The 19,742-nt window shown below is 37.3% G+C and overlaps 1 protein-coding gene across 2 annotated transcripts in view; it reads right to left on the reverse strand.

Moving 5' to 3' along the window:
* Positions 1 to 19,742, reverse strand: part of CA10 (carbonic anhydrase 10) — an 852,220-nt gene that overhangs the window by 710,003 nt on the left and 122,475 nt on the right. For both annotated transcript variants that reach the window (XM_070772473.1, XM_070772474.1), the window contains one exon: positions 4,735 to 4,809. In XM_070772473.1, the coding sequence (XP_070628574.1) occupies positions 4,735 to 4,809 (75 nt within the window). The remainder of the gene's footprint in view (positions 1 to 4,734; positions 4,810 to 19,742) is intronic.

The raw sequence follows: 19,742 nt of genomic DNA on the forward strand, positions 1-19,742 counted from the left end.
GCATCGCCCTGGCCACCAGAGTAAGATCCAGTTTTTCCCACTGCCAGTCCCTCCCATCAGGAAGCTTACACAAGGCTCTTAGCCTCCTTGATCAGAGGGGAGACAGATAAAGCAAGGAGAACCACAGTCCCACAGTGGTTAAAATAAAAACCATATTACAGAAAGTCAGTTATTATGAAAAAGGAGAAAGTTATGTCCCAATTGAAGGGACAAGATAAAACTCCAGAAAAACAACTAAATGAAGTGGAGATAGGCAACCTTCCAAAAAAAAGTAATTCAGAATAATGATGGTGAAGATAATCCAGGATCTCAGGGAAACAATGGAGAAGGTGCAAGAAATGTTTACCAAAGACCTAGAAAAACTAAAGAACAAATAAACAGAGATGAATAGGACATTAGAAGGAATCCATAGCAGAATGTCAGAGGCAGAAGGTTGAATAAGTGACCTGGAGGACAGAATGGTGGAAATCACTACCACAGAACAGAATATAGAAAAAAAGAATGAAAAAAAAATGAAGACATCATAAGAGAACATCTGGAACAACATTAAACACAACAACATTTGCATTTTAGGGGTCTCAAGAGGAGAAGAGAGAGAGATAGGACCTGAGAAAATATTTGAGGAGATAACAGCTGAACTCTTCCCTAACATGGAAAAGGAAATAATTAATCAAGTCCAGGAAGCATAGGAGTCCCAGGCTGGATAAACCAGAAGAAGAATAAACCAAGACCACGGCAGTCAAACTGATGAAAATTAGAGACAAATATAAAATATTAAAAGCACAAAGGGAAAAAGGACAAAAAATATACAAGGGAACCCCATCAGGCTATCAGCTGATTTCTTAGCAGAAACTCTACAAGCCAGAAGGGAATGGCACGACATATTTAAAGTGATGAAAGGGAAGAACCTACAACTAAGAAGATGCTACCCAGCAAGACTCTTATTCAGATTTGATGGAGAAATCAAAAGCTTTCTAGACAAGCAAAAGTTAAGAGAGTTCAGCACCAACAAACCAACTTTACAACAAATGCTAAAAGAATTTCTCTAGGCAGGAAACACAAGAGAAGGAAAATATCTACACAAAAGAAATCCAAAAAAATAAAGAAAATGGTAATAGGATCATACATATGGAAAACTGCCTTAACTGTAAATGGATTAAATGCACCAACCAAAAGACATAGACTGGCTGGGCAGATGAAAATATGTGCATGTATGCATTTCCACTTACCATGTCACTCAGCTTGACTCCCCAAATTGTAAGTAATTATCTTATAGTTAGGTTAATCATGTTTCCATTATTACTTGCAATTGTAATTATCTATTTTTCCTTCTATTGATTGTGAAACCTCATAAACATCTCTTACTATTTTGACTATGTAACTATTACTCACTTATCACCATTGTATCATGATTGGTCAACAGAAAAATAAATTAATCTATATCACCAAAACTAAGATTTAATAGAAAAACCTGTAATCACTTTTTAAAATCCAGATGCATATCAGAATTATCATGAACATTTTTTTTAATTTTATTTTATTTTTAAACTTTACAAATTGTATTAGTTTTGCCAAATATCAAAATGAATCCGCCACAAGTATACATGTGTTCCCCCATCCTAAACCCTCCTCCCTCCTCCCTCCCCATACCATCCCTCTGGGTCGTCCCAGTGCACTAGCCCCAAGCATCCAGTATCGTGCATTGAACCTGGACTGGCAACTCGTTTCATACATATTATACATGTTTCAATGCCATTCTCCCAAATCTTCCCACCCTCTCCCTCTGCAACAGAGTCCATAAGACTGTTCTATACATTAGTGTCTCTTCAGAAGGATTTTCAAGTCTAGACAGATATAGGTTCAAATTTTAGGTCAACCACTTGTCATGTTACTTTTAGTTGAATTCTATGTTTTTCTGAAACTCATTTTTTTTATAGGTAATGTGCGGATAATATGTGTGCTGGCATGCTTCCTCCCTACCTTCCAGGTATTTATTAATTTTCTATCCTTTTCTGACATATTCTGTGCTGCATGAATATTTTTTTAAAATAAAAATGCCCAGGTATTTTATTTTCTCTAGAGCTCCAGATACATTTCTAATGAGCAGCCATGTTTAAAAACAACTGAAATACATGATAATATTTTACTTTTAACTAGTTTGTTTCACTTTTTTTATTTATTATTCAGTACTCCCATTTCATTTAGTTTATGTTTTCCAATTTCTCCATCTCTTCTTTTTATTTTTTTGATGTTCCTTCTCAAAACTTCATCAAGCATAGTAGAAAAGCTTTTGTTTATATATTATATATGTATAATATTTATATACACATGAACATGAAATCCATGTGTATATATATATTTTAGAAAACATATGAATTTTTGCCTAACTAAAACATTTATGACATTTTGACTCCCCTTGTTTGACTTACTATGAATACAATTCTAGATTTCTAATTAAAATAGATATGCAACAAACAACAAGGGTTTACTGTATAGCATAGGGAAACGTAGCCAATATCTTGCAATAACCTATAATGGAAAATAATTTCAATATTAATATATGTGTATTATGTATAAATGAATCACCTTGCTGTGCACATGAAACATTGTAAGTCAACTATACTTCAATAAAACATATATATTAAAAAATAAAAGTAAATAATTTCAAAAATATGGGGCAGAAAAGTAAAATTTTTCAGACCCTACCCAGGATTATCTATGAGTATTTCCATCAGTAGGGAAGATATTACTAGTTTAGCAAGACTTCCTATAGCCTGGCCGAGTACCCTTTGTTGCTCTAATTTAATATTACAAAGCATAAAGAATATCAGTATAAATGTAATTTTCTAGATACCCTGAATATCAGAAGCAGATTCCTCAAAAAAAAAAAAAATATATATATATATACATATATATGTGTGTGTATATATATATATATATATATACATGCAAGCCTTCTAGCCATTGGAAAGGGATGCCCCCAATCATAAGTATAAAATGTCATATATCTCTGTCATGTCATATGAACACAATTGTGTCAATCAAGTTATTTTAAGACTGTTATTAGAAACATGATCATTTTCAGGTGAATTATTCAAGCCTAGTTTCTATGCCCACTGTACCAAGACATAAATGTACCCTAGTAAATTTATCAATAATACTAATTTATGAAACTAACTGGCAGTCTAACTAACTAACTAATGGCCCTTTTCCCTGGGCCATTCACTCTTCCTCACCATGCCTGGTTTCCTCTTATTGAAATTTATGTCCCACAATACTAATGAGAAAAGTGAGGTTCAGAGGAGTTTAACCACTCTCTTAGCTCTGTGCAGCTGATATAATGAAAGTCTACAGAAGTGTTAGGGGAAGCATGCTGATTGAAACCGCCCACCCTGGCCAGGGACCATAGTAACCATTTGCATGAGTTGTTTTACGACAGGAGGTCCTGGTAAGGAACAGGCAACTAATAAGCCTCCACCAACCAGAAGAGTTCGGGAAAGGTCAAAAAGAGACACCACCTATCTGACCACGTCCCAGAATCCTTCTCTCTGGCATCCATCTTGGCTGAACAAGGCGTGCACCACCAGGAAGGACTCTGAGTCAGAATGATTGGCTAAAGACCACCCAGAAACTAATCCCATCATCATAAAACCTGCAAGCCATGTGACAGAGCAGTTCTCCTAGGTTCCCTTACCCTACTGCTCTCCACCTGGGTGCCCTTTCCCAATAAAATCTCTTGCTTTGTCAGCACATGTCTCCTCAGACAATTCTTTTCTGAGTTTGGACAACAGCCCAGTTTTGGGCCCTAGAAGGGGTCCCCTTTCCTGAAACAGAAGGACAGGGAAAGAAGACATAGCAGCCAAGAATGAACCAGGTCGCCTGGGGGCTCCACTCTTCCCACCTGCCACCAACTGCAAAAACCTTAACTGACACTTGAGGTCCTCTGTTTTCCATGCCTGACTTGGAACCCCATACTGACTCCATTTGAGAGTTTTATTTCTTATCCTCTCATATATAAGCAGTTAGAAATACTTTGAAATATCTCACGTGCCTTCCCTTCCATCCTTCTCTTTAACATTCTTGCCCTTTTTTCTTGCTTCTTTCCCTATGAAAGTCTTGAAGCAGGAGACTGAGGATTGTGAAGAGGATAAGAGTAGCAAGGGAAGACAAGGACCGTCCATCTTGTTTCAAAACTTCAGTTATGTCATGCTTCTGGCTCTAACCTGTCTTCAGTTCTCTCCCCTCATGCTGACAACATCCACTTAGTATTATTTTTTATCTGATATTTGGCCCAACTAAGTCCTGACCATGAATGTTACTAAAGTAACATCAGAGATAGTGTGCATCACAATAAGCCCCACTACTATGATCAGCCTTGCCAGACTTCCTGTTTCCTTAACATTAAAAAAAAAAAAAAAAAAAAGCTCTTTCTCAACCAAATTTCAGCATACAGAACCTCAACCCTGACTCTTGCATTGCCCTCTCATTGACAGAGCCATCTGTAGATAGAAGAACCTTAAGATATAAGCTCAGATGAAAAAACACAGTCTTGGTTAAATTGGCACTCATTTAATAAACTTTTTCTTAAGGCAGTATTGATCTAGCACCTAAATCAGACTATGGTGACTTATACAATAGATTCCATGCCATATAGCAAATGCAAAATCCTGGAAATAATAGATTTCACTCATTACTTTCCTAAAAATAAAGTAAGAAGAATAAATGTGCATTTACCTGGGACAAAGCTTCCCTGGACCACCTCCTTGTATGCCCACCAGCCTTCGTGGATTTTTGGTGAATTCTGTTGAGCTAAAGGAAAAAACAAAGGAGAAAGGAGACTAAGATGATAGCAGAGAAGTACTGTATCCTGGTTGTCCAATAAAGAAGAGTGACTATACATAAAATAATCATTTTCTATCCAAAAGTCAAACTATAGAATGTAACAGCAACGTTCCACCTCCTTATTTTCAAATTGTTAACCTGTAAAGATACTGTCATAAAGTTTTATTAAAAAAAAAAAAAAACACTCAGAATATTTCTACTGAAGAGAAATAGTAAGGATGTATTTAAGCTTATTTGAATTTCCCGTCACTTATCTCTAACTCACCTCTTTTTTTTTTTTTTTTAACCTGCCCCCTACACATATGTACACACACGCATCTATATAAGACCTATCAGTCTGACTGAAGAATCAATTCAAGAAATGTCATTTAAAAGTAAGCAAAAGGAAGCCCCTGGATAATTAAAAATGTTGTAACAGACAAAAGCAATACTGAAAGACTCTGTTACATCAACAGAATTGCAAAACACTTTGCTCTCTGTCCATTTCCATTCATTGTTTCTTCAGCAACTCATCCATTAAGATGTGTCATTATATAAGATTTTAGCAGGCAGCAAGACAGACCATCTGAATCAAGTCTCTTATGATGGAACTGCAGAGTTTTTGTTAGCTTTCTTTGACATGCATTGAGAATGATCCAAATTCACCCTGCAAAAATCAGTCAGCCTGAGCAGGGCCCATTGGATGACATCAATTACAAAACATGATAGGTACAGATTAGAATTGAATAAAATAAAGGCTTTCACATAATATGTTCTTAAATTCCCATTTAAATGGGCAATTTGGAAAGACAGGGCAGTACATTTAAAAGGCAACTCATTTAAAATTCTCCTGTAGTGCCAAGGGAAACAAGAGAAGTACCGCATTTCCATTTTAATGCTTCCCTGGTGGCTCAGGTGGTAAAGAATCTGCCCTCAAGGCAGGAGATCTGGGTTCAATCCCTGGGTTGGGAAGGTCCCCTGGAGAAGGGAAAGGCTACCCACTCCAGTATTCTGGCCCAGAGAATTCCATGGACTGTATAGTCCATGGGGTTGCAAAGAGTCAGACATGACCGAGTGCCTTTCACAAGAATATCCTCAATAATCATCTTGTGGTTGCTTCCATCTGACTTCCAGTGGGTAAAGAGCTGATTAAGAATTTCTCAGAGCAAACATGTGAACAGAAAGCAGTTTTAGCTTCTGCTGTGTTCTTCACTTCTCTTTAGCTATGGGTTGGGATCTTTACTTGATGTGCAACAAGCCCCTGGGAAAAATCAAGGTAATTAGTCAAAAAAATTATGTTGACAATGAAAGCTGTCATCACTACCAGATAAGGAAATACACATAGCCAAGGTACTTCTTTTTATAGTAAGGAAAACCTATTTCATTCTCTTTCTTGTGGCAGTTCCAACCACAGAAGATATAATTTAAAATAACCTTATATTTTGGCCCAGACTCAAGCAGGGCTGAAATCAAACTTTGCATTAAGAAATGAAGAATTTTGTTTAAAAAAAGTGGTGGAGCAGCCTATATCACTTTTACACAAAAGGCTTAAAATAAGATCATGGTTAAAATGCTCAAAGGTACCTGGAGTTGAAAATGAAGAAAAGGAAAGTCCTTAACATCACTGATTCTGAACCTGATATTCTAGAATCATTACAATTGGGATTGGCCACTCATTCTGATCTTATAATCATTACAAAATTTCTGTCTACCTGCTGTTCCCAATATACCACAAATATCATATTTATTTTTTTCTCCACATCGTTGATGTACCTTCCCCCTGCCCCAGCCCCTCTGACTATAATCCCTCATCTTCCTGAATTTCAGAACATTCAGTTCAGTTTAGTTCAGTTCAGTTCAGTTGCTCAGTCATGTCTCATTCTTTACAATCCCATGGACTGCTGCATGTCAGGGGTCCCTGTCCATTACCAACTCCCCGAGTTTACCCAAACTCATGTCCATTGAGTGGGTGATACCATCCAATCATCTCATCCTCTGTCATTCCCTTCTCCTCCTGCCTTCAATCTTTCCCAGCATCAGGGTCTTTTCAAATGAGTCAGTTCTTCACATTATATGGACAAAGAATTGGAGTTTCAGCATCAGCATTAGTCCTTGCAATGAATATTCAGGACGGATTTCCTTTAGGAGGGACTGGTTGGATCTCCTTGCAGTCCAAGGGACATTCAAGAGTCTTCTCCAACACCACAGTTCAAAAGCATCAATTCTTCAGTGCTAAACTTTCTTTATAGTCCAACTCTCACATCCATACATGACTACTGGAAAAAACCATAGCTTTGACTAGATGAACCTTTGTTGGCAAAGTACTGTCTCTGCATTATAATATGCTGTCTGGGTTGGTCATAACTTTTCTTCCAAGGAGCAAGTGTTTTTTAAATTCATGGCTGCAGTCACCATCTCCAGTGATTTTGAAGCTCAAAAAAATAAAGTCTTTCATTGTTTCCACTGTTTCTCCATCTATTTGTCATGAAGTGATGGGACCAGATGCCATGATCTTAAGTTTCCTGAATGTTGAGTTTTAAGCCAACTTTTTTCATTCTCCTCTTTCAGTTTCATCAATAGGCTCTTTAGTTACTCTTTGTTTTCTGCCATAAGGGTGGTATCATCTGCATATCTGAGGTTATTGATATTTCTCCCAGCAATCTTGATTCCAGCTTTTGCTTCATCCAGCCCAGTATGTCTCATGATGTACTCTGCATATACGTTAAATAAGCAGGGTGAAAATATACAGCCTTGAGGTACTGCTTTACCGATTTGGAACCAGTCTGATGCTCCATGTCCAGATCTAACTGTTGCTTCCTGACCTGAATACATTTTTCTCAGGAGGCAGGTCAGGTGGTCTGTTATTTCCATCTCTTTCAGAATTTTCCAGTTTATTGTGATCCACACAGTCAAAGGCTTTAGCATAGTCAATAAAGCAGAAGTAGATATTTTTCTGGAACTCTCTTTCTTTTTTGATGATCCAACACATGTTTGATTTTGATCTCTAGTTCCTCTGTTTTCTAAATCCAGCTTGAACATCTCAAAGTTAACGGTTCACATACTGTTGAAGCCTGGCTTGGAGAATTTTGAGTATTACATTGCTAAAACGTGAGATGAGTTGCAATTGTGTGGTAGTTTGAGCATTCTTTGGCATTGTCATTCTTTGGGATTGGAATGAAAACTGACCTTTTCCAGTCCTGTGGCCACTGTTGTTTTCTAAATTTGCTGGCATATTGAGTGCAGCACTTTCTCAGCATCATCCTTTAGGGTTTGAAATATCTCAACTGGAATTCCATCACCTCCACTAGCTTTGTTCATAGTGATGCTTCCTAAGGCCCACTTGACTTTGAATTCTAGGATGTCTGGGTCGAGGTGAATGACTACGCCATCATAATTATCAGGGTCATGAAAATCTTTTTTGTATAGTTCTATTTATTCTTGACACCTCTTCTTAATATATTCTGCTTCTGTTGGGTCATACCATTTCTGTTCTTTATTTTGCCTATCTTTTCATGAAATATTCCCTTGGTATCTCTAATTTTCTTGAAGAGATCTCTAGTCTTTCCCATTCTATTGTTTTCCTGTCTCTTTGCATTGATCACTGACGAAGGCTTTCTTATCTCTCCTTGCTATTCTTTGGAATTCTGCTTTCAGATCGGTATATCTTTACTTTTCTCATTTGCCTTTCACTTCTCTTTTTTTCACAGCTATTTGTGAGGCCTCCTCAGACAACCATTTTACCTTTTTGCATTTGTTTTTCTTGGGGATGGTCTTGATCCCTGCCACCTGTACAATGTCACAAACCTCCGTCCATAGTTCTTCAGGCACTCTATCAGAACTAATCCTTTGAGTCTATTTCTCACTTCCATTGTATAATTGTTAGGGATTTGATTTAGGTCATACCCAAATGGTCTAGTGGTTTTCCCTTCTTTCTTCAATTTAAGGCTGAATTTGGCAATAAGGTGTTCATAATCTGAGCTATAGTCAGCTCCTGGTCTTTTCTTTTTCTTTTTCTTTTTTTTTTTCTGACTTCTTAGAATTTCTCCATCTTTGGCTGCAAAGACTATAATCAATCTGATTTTGGTATTGACCATCTGGTGATGTACATGTGTAGAGTCTTCACTAGTGTTGTTGGAAGATGGTGTTTGCTATGACCAGTGCATTCTCTTGGCAAAACTCGGTTACCCTTTGCCCTGCTTCATTCTGTATTCCAAGGCCAAATTTGCCTGTTACTCCAGGTAGTTCTTGACTTCCTACTTTTTCATTCCAGTCCTGTATAATGAAAAGGACATCTTTTTTGGGTGTTAGTTCTAGAAGGTCTTGTAGGTCTTCGTATAACCATTCATCTTCAGCTTCTTCAGCATTATTTGTCACTTTCATTAATTCGGTAAACATTTGGTGAGTACCTTTGACTATCAGGCAGAATTATAAGCATCAAGAATACAAAGTGTCTATTTTCCAAGAACTTATGTTCTACTGGAAGGAGACAGATAAAAGCAAACAAATTGAATTTAACTATAATAAAAATACTAATAGAGGAAAGTACTTTTTGGTACAACTAAAGAAGGTGAGAATGGCTTCCCAGGTGGCACTAGTGGTAAAGAATCTGCCTGCCAATGCAGGAGACTCAGGAGATGCAGGTTCAATCCGTGGGTTGGGAAGATCCACCAGATGAAGAAATGGCAACCCACTCCAGTATTTTGACTGGAGAATCCCAGGGACAAGAGGAGTGTGGTGGGCTACAGTTCATAGGGTCGCAAAGTGTCAGACATGACTGAAGTTACTTAGCATGCAAAAAGACACATTAGATGGTATAATAATGATGGCTTTTGAGATTTTGATAGTTAATCTAACATTTAAATAACAAAAAAGGATCTGGACTCCGGAAAAGCATTTTCTATAGCATTTTAGGGGGATTAAAAGATCCTGAGAAAGCAAGTAGGTATAGCTTTTCCCAGAAACATAAACATAAAAGGGGTCATTGTTTTTCAACCATAGTCGACATATGGGGAAAAAGGGTCCAGATGAGTCCTAATGATTTAAGTGGTAGTCCAGGAGAAAGAAGATGGTGATTTTAACTAGCATGTGCGTATGTGTGTGTTTGTGTGTGTGCATGCCCACTCAGTTGTACTCGACTCTTTGCAACTGTAGCCCATCAGTCTCCTCTGTCCATTGAATTTTCCAGACAAGAATACTGGAGTAGGTTGGCATTTCCTACAAGAGTCAACTAGCTTAATATTAGTGAAAATAGAAGTGAATGGACTACACACACACACTCCTATATATATATACATACATTATATAAAATACATACATATTTTATTTCTCTGTATATTTTAGAGGAAGAGTGATAAGACTTGCTGATGAGTTGAATGAAGGAAGTTAAAGACCATAGATCAAGGATAGCTTCTAGCATTTTTGGCCTGAGTGATTAGATGTTGATAGTTATTGAGATTACAAGGGATACTAAGGGAAGAGTAGCTTTGAAACATGGAGTAAAGACCTCTGTTTGAGAAGGCTAGTGAGAAATTATGGGGAGATGTTAAGTAGGCAGTTGGATATAAAAGGTGTTCTGAGATCAAGACAAGACATACATTTATGATTCTTTGACATATAAATGATATTTAAAACCATAGGTTTAGAAGAGGTCACCAAGGAGAAAGTGGAAATATGTAGAGAGAGACCAAAGGGACGCAGAATAGAGTTCTAAGATGTTCAATATTTAGAAGTTAAACCAAGGAGGGAAATACAAAATGAAATTAAGAAAGGCAACTTAAGTTGGTAAAAACAAAGAAATAGAGAAAATAGTGGCCGCATGCCATTCTTTTAACTATTTTACTTCTCTCTCTTCTTCCTTCTTCTCTTCTTCCCCTCTCTCTCTCCTTGTTTTTGAACTTTCAGAACTATAGAAATATTACAAAGATAGTACAGAGTTCCCATATACTATATATTGCATTCCCATCTCCGTTATTACTAACATACTTCATTACTGCATTTATCAAAATTAATAAACTAGTGTTGAAAAATTATTATTAGCTGAAGTCCACACTTTATTTGGGTTTTCCAGGTGGTGCTAGTAGTAAAGAACCCGCCTGCCGATGCATGAAACGTAAAAGATGTGGGTTCGATTCCTGGGTCAGGAAGATTCCCTGGAGGGGACCATGGCAATCCACTTCAGTATGGACAGTGGAATCCCATGGACAGTGGAGCCTGGTGGGCTATGGTTCATAGGGTTGCAAAGAGTTGGACACGACTGAAGTGACTTGGCATGCACACACACTTTATTCAGATTCCCTGTAGTTTCAGTCTGTCACCCTTCTTCTGTTCAAGGATGGCATCTAGGATTCAGGTCTTCCTAGTCTTCTCATGGCTGCAACAATTTCTTCACATTTTTCTAATCTGTGATTTCCCTATATCCCTGTCTCCTTAAGCAAATTAAAACTATCTCAAGTGCAAATGTTGTGCCTTGTCTACTATAATGCAACTCATATAACAGGTTCATTGGGCACAGTTTTAGTGAGTATTTGTTTAATAAATCTAGGAAGAGAGAAAGATGTAAAGCACCATTCAGAAATGCTATTCACAAGTTTGTTAGGAATACACACTCCTCAGACTCCTCCTCACATTTGTTGTTGTTTAGTCACTAAATTGTGTCCAACTATTTTGTGACCCCATGTAGTGCAGCCTGCCAGGCTCTTCTGTCCATGAGATTTCCTGGGCAAGAATAAAGGAGTGGGTTGCCATTTTCTTACTTTAAAATAAGTTTAATGTTAAATAGTTTCTAGATTTTAAAAACCATGTAACTAAAATAGTAACAATAGTAAAATACAAATGAAAGGGGAGAAAAAGATCAGCTCTAATCTGTGTAAGTGTAGCTATAATTTTGTTTTCTGCTTCTTTCACCAAACATTGTGTCATGAGTTATTTTCTCTATTCTTATTTTTAATGTGCATATAATATTTATTTTAGTAAACATGCCATAATTTCCCAGTGAGTTCCTATCTATTGACTATTTTGTTGTTTGAATACTGCAATTATCTTTTTTCAGTTCCAGAGTGTCCACTGATCTCCCTCTTTAAGAACTTTTCTTTGAGACACTATACCAAAATCAGGGTCAAAATAAGTGCACTTGTTAAGTTACTTTATAAAAAACATTTAGCAATTTGCATTGCCATGGTAATGCCAGTGATTATTTTTTAAGGCAATATTGAAGAAAGTTCAGACAATGATAAAACAATACTAATCCATTTAAACATAATTTGACTTCTGAAAAATAGGCAAGAGGTATTGTATCAAGAAATATTGTAACTCTATCTAATGAATGATTCTTTTCTTTCATAAATTAATGAGATGAATGTTTCATCAAACTGAAGACACATTTTGTATTTTACTTTATTACTCTTATTTATCATCTTGAAATCAGGTATAGATGTATTATCTATAAATATTATACATCAATTTGGTAGTAAAATCTATTCATGCTTTAAAACAGATAGATGAAACTTCAGATGCAAAAGTTTCAAGTCCATGCCCAGATTCACCTGGCCTCCCACAAGTCACAGGGATAAGGAGAATGTATGTGCTGTAATCAGAATACTAAAAGAGTACTGACATAATAAATCAATTTTTAAACCACAGTTGATAAACTACTGACAATTTTTAAAATAAATGAATTAGTTAATTATGGGATTAATCTCATTTCACACATAATTTCCAATCACAACCAATAGCTTTGAATGAAACTAAAATCTCCTATATCTTTCTTAAGCTTGAATTTAGCCGTCTATGGGTTGCACAGAGTCGGACACAACTGAAGCGACTTAGCAGCAGCAGTAGCAGTCAAATGAAAAGAAAGGAAATAAGCAGACTTTTCAGTATCTTTTGAGAAGCAGGGTGAAATAATGGAAAATACAAAGCAACCTGTAACTGAATTTAAATTTACTACCAAATTTTGTGTTACTTCGAGCAAATAATTTCATATTTCAAATTCTCAAAAAAAAAAAAAAAAAAAACAGAACATCCAGTGTTCTTATCTAAAATTGTTAACAGCTATCTTGAAAGGCTGTCAAAAGAACATCAATATGATTCTCTGTGCTTACAATATAATACCTACTGCTTTTATTATTTGATGTTAATGGTTGGTGGTATGGCATGGGAGAAAGAGGGGAAGGTCTGGGGCACTGCAACCAAAAGGCAGGAAAGGAATCTGACAAATGACACAAAGTAGAAAGTTGTTCAGAAAACAGAAACTAGAACACAATTTTACTTGAATCAGGTTGAAATTAAAGAAGAAGAAATTATATGATAGCTTGAAGAAGCAGTAATTGCACATTTCATTCTCCAGATCCTGAGTCAATTCACAAAAGGAAAAAATAGCCCTTCCTGACCCAAGGAGAGTTCAAAGGCCCCTGAAAACACTCATGACACTTTCAAGTCAAAGTATTGTCACCAAGAAACCTGTGAAAATAGAACAGAAGTCAAAGCAGGAAAACAAATGATTCAGGAAACTTATGAAGAGAACTTGTGTTATTTGCTGGGACAAAGCCCAAGTTCCAATGGGGCTGCAGGTAGAGCAGACAAACTGACCCATTGGAATCAATTAGTGTGGTGGGAAATAAGATCAGATGTAATTCTTAGGAACTGGCCAAATGGTTTTAAGAATTTTTTTTTTTTTCATATACCATCAGCTCAACATCTCACCCTTCTTTCAGATTCTGACCTACTCAGTATTAATTGATCATGTACTACATGACTGGTGCTGTCACATACTGTATAAATGGTAGAAACGGTGAATTATGAGCATATTTGAGTTGTGAAGATGAACCAAACTAGAGTTCCATTACTTAAAGACAAGAGAAAAAAAGACATAACAAAGACAAAAGAGAAAAAAAAAAGTTTAAAACTTGAATTATCTGGAGAGCTGGAAAGATCTGCTCATCCTACATATCTCAGCTTATTGTTTAGTCATTAAGTTGTAGCCAACTTTTTTGTGACCCCATGAACCGTAGCCCACCAGGCTCCTCTGTTCATGTGATTTCCCTGTCAAGAATAATAGGGTGGGTTCTCATTTCTTTCTGCAGAAGATCTTCCCAATCCAGGGATTAAACTGGTATCTACTGCATTGGCAGGCAGATTCCTTACCACTGAGCCACCAGAGAAGCCCACCTCTCAGCCACTATTTCAATAAAGATAACAAATATTTATATTCCTCACCAGGATTTTTCATTCCAGTTCTATCCAACTTTTCTAGCAGTCCATTAGGTAAAGGCATTGCTATTTTCCAGAAGTTCACAATTATAAGTCTTTTGCCTCTGTGACAGAAGCAGTGCTAATAATTCATCTTCCTTAACAAGAGAAGTCTTGGTATTTAGTAAGGCATACTGATTCTCAGAATAAAGACTACACTTTCTTAGCTTCCTTGTAGCTAGGTGTGGACATGAGACTAAGCTATGGCCAATGAGATGTTAGTGTGCAGGACATCCAGGAAATGTTACAGGAAGATGTATGCCTCTTCACATCCCTTTCAGGATGCTAGAATGTGGGCATGTTACGAAGAGCTAAAATAGCCATTCTGAACTATGAAGCTTAAGCCTCATCTCCAATAACAAGACAGACGGAACTGGAAGGACTACCCTTAGAAAAGAGAAATAAACCTTATTGGTATTTTCTGTTACTCACTGCTGACACTAACCCATATTGATATATGTTCACCTCCAATACACAAGGAATTAAGACATCAATTCTACTTCTGCTGTAGCTCTGATCCACTTTCCTACACGTTTATACTACCTAGTCAGAGGCCCTCAGCAGTGGCTTAATGGACAGTTACAGATGCCTAATCACAGGACTTTTTGTCCCCATGCTCCCTTATGCTGCCCCCACAGCTGGCCCACTATTAAGGCACCTCTTCCTAAAGCGGCACTCTACTTGTGTCTTTCATTGCCCCTGTAAAATTATTTGATGACTGCCAACTATTTATAACAGAGAAGGCAATGGCACTCCACTCCAGTACTCTTGCCTGGAAAATCCATGGAAGCAGGAGCCTGGTAGGCTGCAGTCCATGGGGTCGCTAAGAGTCAGACATGACTGAGCGACTTCACTTTCACTTTTCACTTTCACTCACTGGAGAAGGAAATGGCAACCCACTCCGGTATTCTTGCCTGGAGAATCCCAGAGACAGGGGAGCCTGGTGGGCTGCCATCTGTGGGGTCGCACAAAGTCAGATTTGACTGAAGTGACTTAGCAGCAGCCTTATTGTATATAGTATTTTTTTTTAATTACTTCTTCATGGGTTTGTCATAGTGAGAGAACAGGTGTTCAATAAATATTTCTATACTGAAATAAATTAAAACATTTTTTTCACTGACTGACCTTATGTCCTAGTTAGACTAAACTGTCTTGTTTATGTGTCATTTGTTCATGCTATTTATTCTTCCTATAACATCACTTTCATCATTGCAAAGTACTTAAATTCTTCAGGTATTAATATCAGCTTAAAGGCCACTTTTTCCTTGAAAACTTTCATGTTCCTTCCAGCAGGAATAAAGCTTTGTCATCTCTGAAGTTTCTTACCATTTTATGTATAATTTATTTCATTTAAATCCAATTCAACATGATTCAATCCAATCCACTCCATTTCAAAAATACTATTTAGAATGTACTCACTGTACTTGAATACATATTCTAGGTTTCTATTTTGGACGGGCCCAAAGTTCAACAAGAAATTGAAAGGAAGTTTTTAACATATTTGAGGTTAATGTTTATGCAATATATTAGTTAAGATAACGCAAGTGATTAAAATGCTAGTTTATCTGCTGTAAAAAAAATTAACTCTAAAATCTCAATGGCATAGTACAAGTTTATTTCTCACATATGTAAAATCCAAAATTAGTTTTACTGACTGTTGCGCAACTCTCCAAAACAGAGCCCAGGCTTTCTGTCTTGTGGCTCTATTTTCTGCAATATATGAATTCAAACAACCATGGTGTGTATGTACATCACAGGCCAAAAGCAGAAAGTTGTTTTCATGGCATAAGATTAGACTTGCTCATAATGCTCATTACTCCTTCCTATATTTTACTGACTGAAATTTAGTTTTTCGAATATATTTAAACGTAAAGGAAGCTAGAGAAATGTTGTCCAGCTATAGATTACACGATAGTTTTGAACTGGATAGAATGAAGGTAAGTCTTATACAATCCTCCATATTTCACAGTGATGAAAAAGAACCCAGACCATGGGCCCTCAGAGGTACACATCCTTTCTGTGTCCCCATTTTTTATTTATAGGACATAGGCTTCATTCAGATTCCTTGATCATCCTGCATTCCAAAGGGCAGACTCAAATAGTTGCTTAATGTAGAAGGGAGGAAATGCAGAAACAAAGGCTGAACAGTCAAGAAACCATACTGCAACTGTGGGGCAGGGTCCTGGTTCCTCCTTAAGGAATATGCAAAGCAATCAGCTCAGTTCTGTTGCTCAGTCTTTGCCACTCTTTGCGACAACACCTTTGAGTTTTTCTATAGGAGCTAAGGTCCCTGCCCAGGTGGAAGAGGGTAATCTCAGGCTGAACATGAGATTTCTGGAGCACTGCACTGCTACTTCACCATCAGCCAATCAGAAGACAGTCTGCACACAAGTGTTGTTGTTTGTTTGTTCTGATCCCATCCCCAAATGATTTTCCTTTTAAAAACTCATTGTCAGGCACAATTTTCAGAGTTGGTTTTTGGACAAGAGTCCACCTTCCCAGGTTGTTGGCTTGTTGAATAAAACAAGCTTTACTTTCCAACCAACACTTGTCTATTGAGTATTAGCTTTCCAGTGGTGAGCAGTCAGTCTTGAGTTCAATAACACTGATACTGAAGAAAGTTTGAAAGCTTCTCATTCTTCTAAGATGGACCAAAAAGAGGAGGAAATATGTCTAGGAGAACATGTAGCTAGGGCGACTGTAACTTCTGACTTGCCTCTTGTGTACAGTCACTCAGTCACGTCTGACCCTTTGTGACTCCATGGACACCTGGAGTCCCTGTCCTTCACCATCTCTGAGAGTTTGCTCAAACTCAAGTTCGTTAAGTTGGTGATGCCATCCAACCATCTCAGCCTCTGTTATCCCTTTCACCTGCCTTAAACCTTTCCCAGTATCAGGGTCTTTTCTAATGAGTCAGCTCTTCGCATCAGGGGGCCAAGTACTGGAGCTTCAGCTTCATCATCAGTCCTTCCAATGAATATTCAGGGTTGATTTACTTTAGGATTGAATGGCTTGATCTCCTAAGAATCCAAAGGACTCTCAAAAGTCTTATCCAACACCATCGTTCCAAAAAATCAATTATTTGGTGATCAGCTTTCTTTATGGTCCAATTCTCACATCCTGCATGACTATTGGGAAATTCATAGATTTGATTATATGGATCTTTGTTGGCAAAGCAATGTCTCTGCTTTTTAACGCGCTGTCTAGGTTTGTCATAACTTTTCTTTCAAAGAGCAAACATCTTTTAATCTCGTGGCTGGAGTCACCATCAGCAGTGATTTTGAAGCCCAAGAAAAGAAAGTCTGTCACTGTTTTCATGGTTTCCCCATCTATTTGCCATGGAGTGATGAGACAAGATGCCATGATCTTAGTTTCTTGAATGATGAGTTTTAAGTCAGGTTTTTCACTCTCTTCTTTCACCCTCAACAAGAGGTTATTTAGTTCCTCTTCACTTTCTGTCATAAGGGTGGTATTATCTGCATATCTGAGGTTATTGATATTTCTTCTGGCAAACTTGATTCCAGCTTGTGCTGCTTCATCCAGCCCAGCATTTCACATGATGCACTCTGCATATAAGTTAAATAAGCAGGACAACAATATACAGCTTTAACAAATTATTTTCCCAAATTGGAACACATCCATTGTTCCATGTCCAGTTCTAACTGTTTCTTCTTGACCTGCACAGAGGGCAGGTAAGGTGGTCTGGCATTCCCATTTCTGGAAGAATTTTCCACAGATTGCTGAGATCCACACAGTCAAAGGATTTAGGATATTCAATGAAGCAGAATTAGATGCTCATCTGGAATTCTCTTGCTTTTCTTATGATTCTACAGATATTGGCAATTTGATGTCTGATTCCTTTGCTTTATCTAAACCCAGCTTGTACATCTGGAATTTCTTGGTTCATATACTGTTGAAGCCTAGCTTGAAGGGTTTTGAGCATTACCCTGTTACCATGTGAAATGAGTACAATTGTGTGATAGTTTGAACATTCATTGGCATTGTCTTTTTGTGAGATTGGAATGAAAACTGACCTTTTCCATTCCTGAAGTAACTGCTGAGTTTTCCAATTTTGCTGACATATTGAGTGCAGCACTTTCACAGCATCATCTTTTAGGATTTGAAATAACTCATCTGGAATTCTATCACCTCCATTAGCTTTGTTCATAGTAAAGTTTCTTAAGGCCCACTTGACTTCGCACTCCAGGATGTCTGGCTCTAGGTGAGTGATCACACTATGGTGTTTATCCAGGTCGTGAAGATCTTTTTTTATGGTTCTTCTGTGTATTCTTACCACTTCTTCTTAATATCTTCTGTTTCTGTTAGGTCCATACCGTTTCTGTCCTTTATTGTGCCCATCTTTGCATGAAATGTTCCCTTGGTATCTCTAATTTTCTTGAAGGGATCTCTAGTCTTTCCCATTCTATTGTCTTCCTCTATTTCTTTGCACTGTTCACTTAGGAAGGCTTTCTTTTCTGTTCTTGCTATTCTTTGGAACTCTGCTCAATTGGGTATATCTTCCCTTTCTCCTTTGCCTTTCATTCCCCTTCTTTTTTCAGCCATTTTTAAGGCCTCCTTGGACAATCTATTTGCCTTCCCCCCCGCCCCTTTGGGATGGTTTTAATCACTGCCTCCGGTACAATGTTACGAACCTCAATCCACAGTTCTGCAGGCACTCTGTCTATCAGATCTTATCCTTTGAATCTATTTGACTTGCCTAGGATATTCCTAATTTACCCTGTCTCAATATATTTATAAATAGGGCTCTCTTTGGCTCTCAAAAAGTTGTGGTTTAGATGATAAATTATATGGTCATTTTTGCACATGGCAGTTTTTGCCATGTCACTTTAGCCATTTTGAAGACAGCCTGCAGGGCACTTATATACATATCAGATTAGTCACATATTGCTGAAAATTTCATCATGTATGTGTGTTATCTAACCTAAATCAAGAATTGCACCTTTTCCCTCCCTTCCTGTACTCTTTCTCCTCTGCTCTGGATAAAGAATGTCACCTGTCATTTCAGTAAACAAAGATGCCATAAAGCCATCAGCCACTGTAGCTGTTCCACTGGTGTTCTCTGAGGGTAATTCAGGACAGAGTAAAAACCAAGAGAGTGATCCTAGATAGTTAACATGTAGACCAAAGGACTGATTCCAATAAACTCAGATTCTTGCATCTTCCCAAAAATAATATAACACTAAAATTATTAACTTGAGATGTCTATTTTTGTGATTAGCAGTAATCTTTTTGATGTTTGACTACATTTTCTTTCAACAAAAATTTCTATATATTCTGGTTACTCCCTTAATTCTTTGGAGCAATTTCTCAGAACTACATAAAGTGATGCCTTCTTGTGCAATAGTCTTCTGTAATGCCCTGAAAAAATATAATTCTCAACTTTTAGGCTATGCATTTTTTTTTCAGTCAACACTACTAACTTCATCACCATTTACCAGGTGATAAATCAGGAAAACCAACTCATTTGAACCCAGAGCCAATTACTAGAAACCTGAGGACCCAGATACATTTCCTCTTATTTAAATGTTAGATGAAAAGAGACAAATTTCAAGGAAATAAGCTTACTGAGGTTATTAAATGTGTTAAAGGCTGGGTGGTGATGGAATTGAGTGGAAGGAGGGGTTTCCTTCTGTAAGTTACCTTTCTCTATTAAT

Source organism: Bos indicus, chromosome 19, assembly GCF_029378745.1.
Source record: "Bos indicus isolate NIAB-ARS_2022 breed Sahiwal x Tharparkar chromosome 19, NIAB-ARS_B.indTharparkar_mat_pri_1.0, whole genome shotgun sequence".
Lineage (NCBI taxonomy): Eukaryota > Metazoa > Chordata > Mammalia > Artiodactyla > Bovidae > Bos > Bos indicus.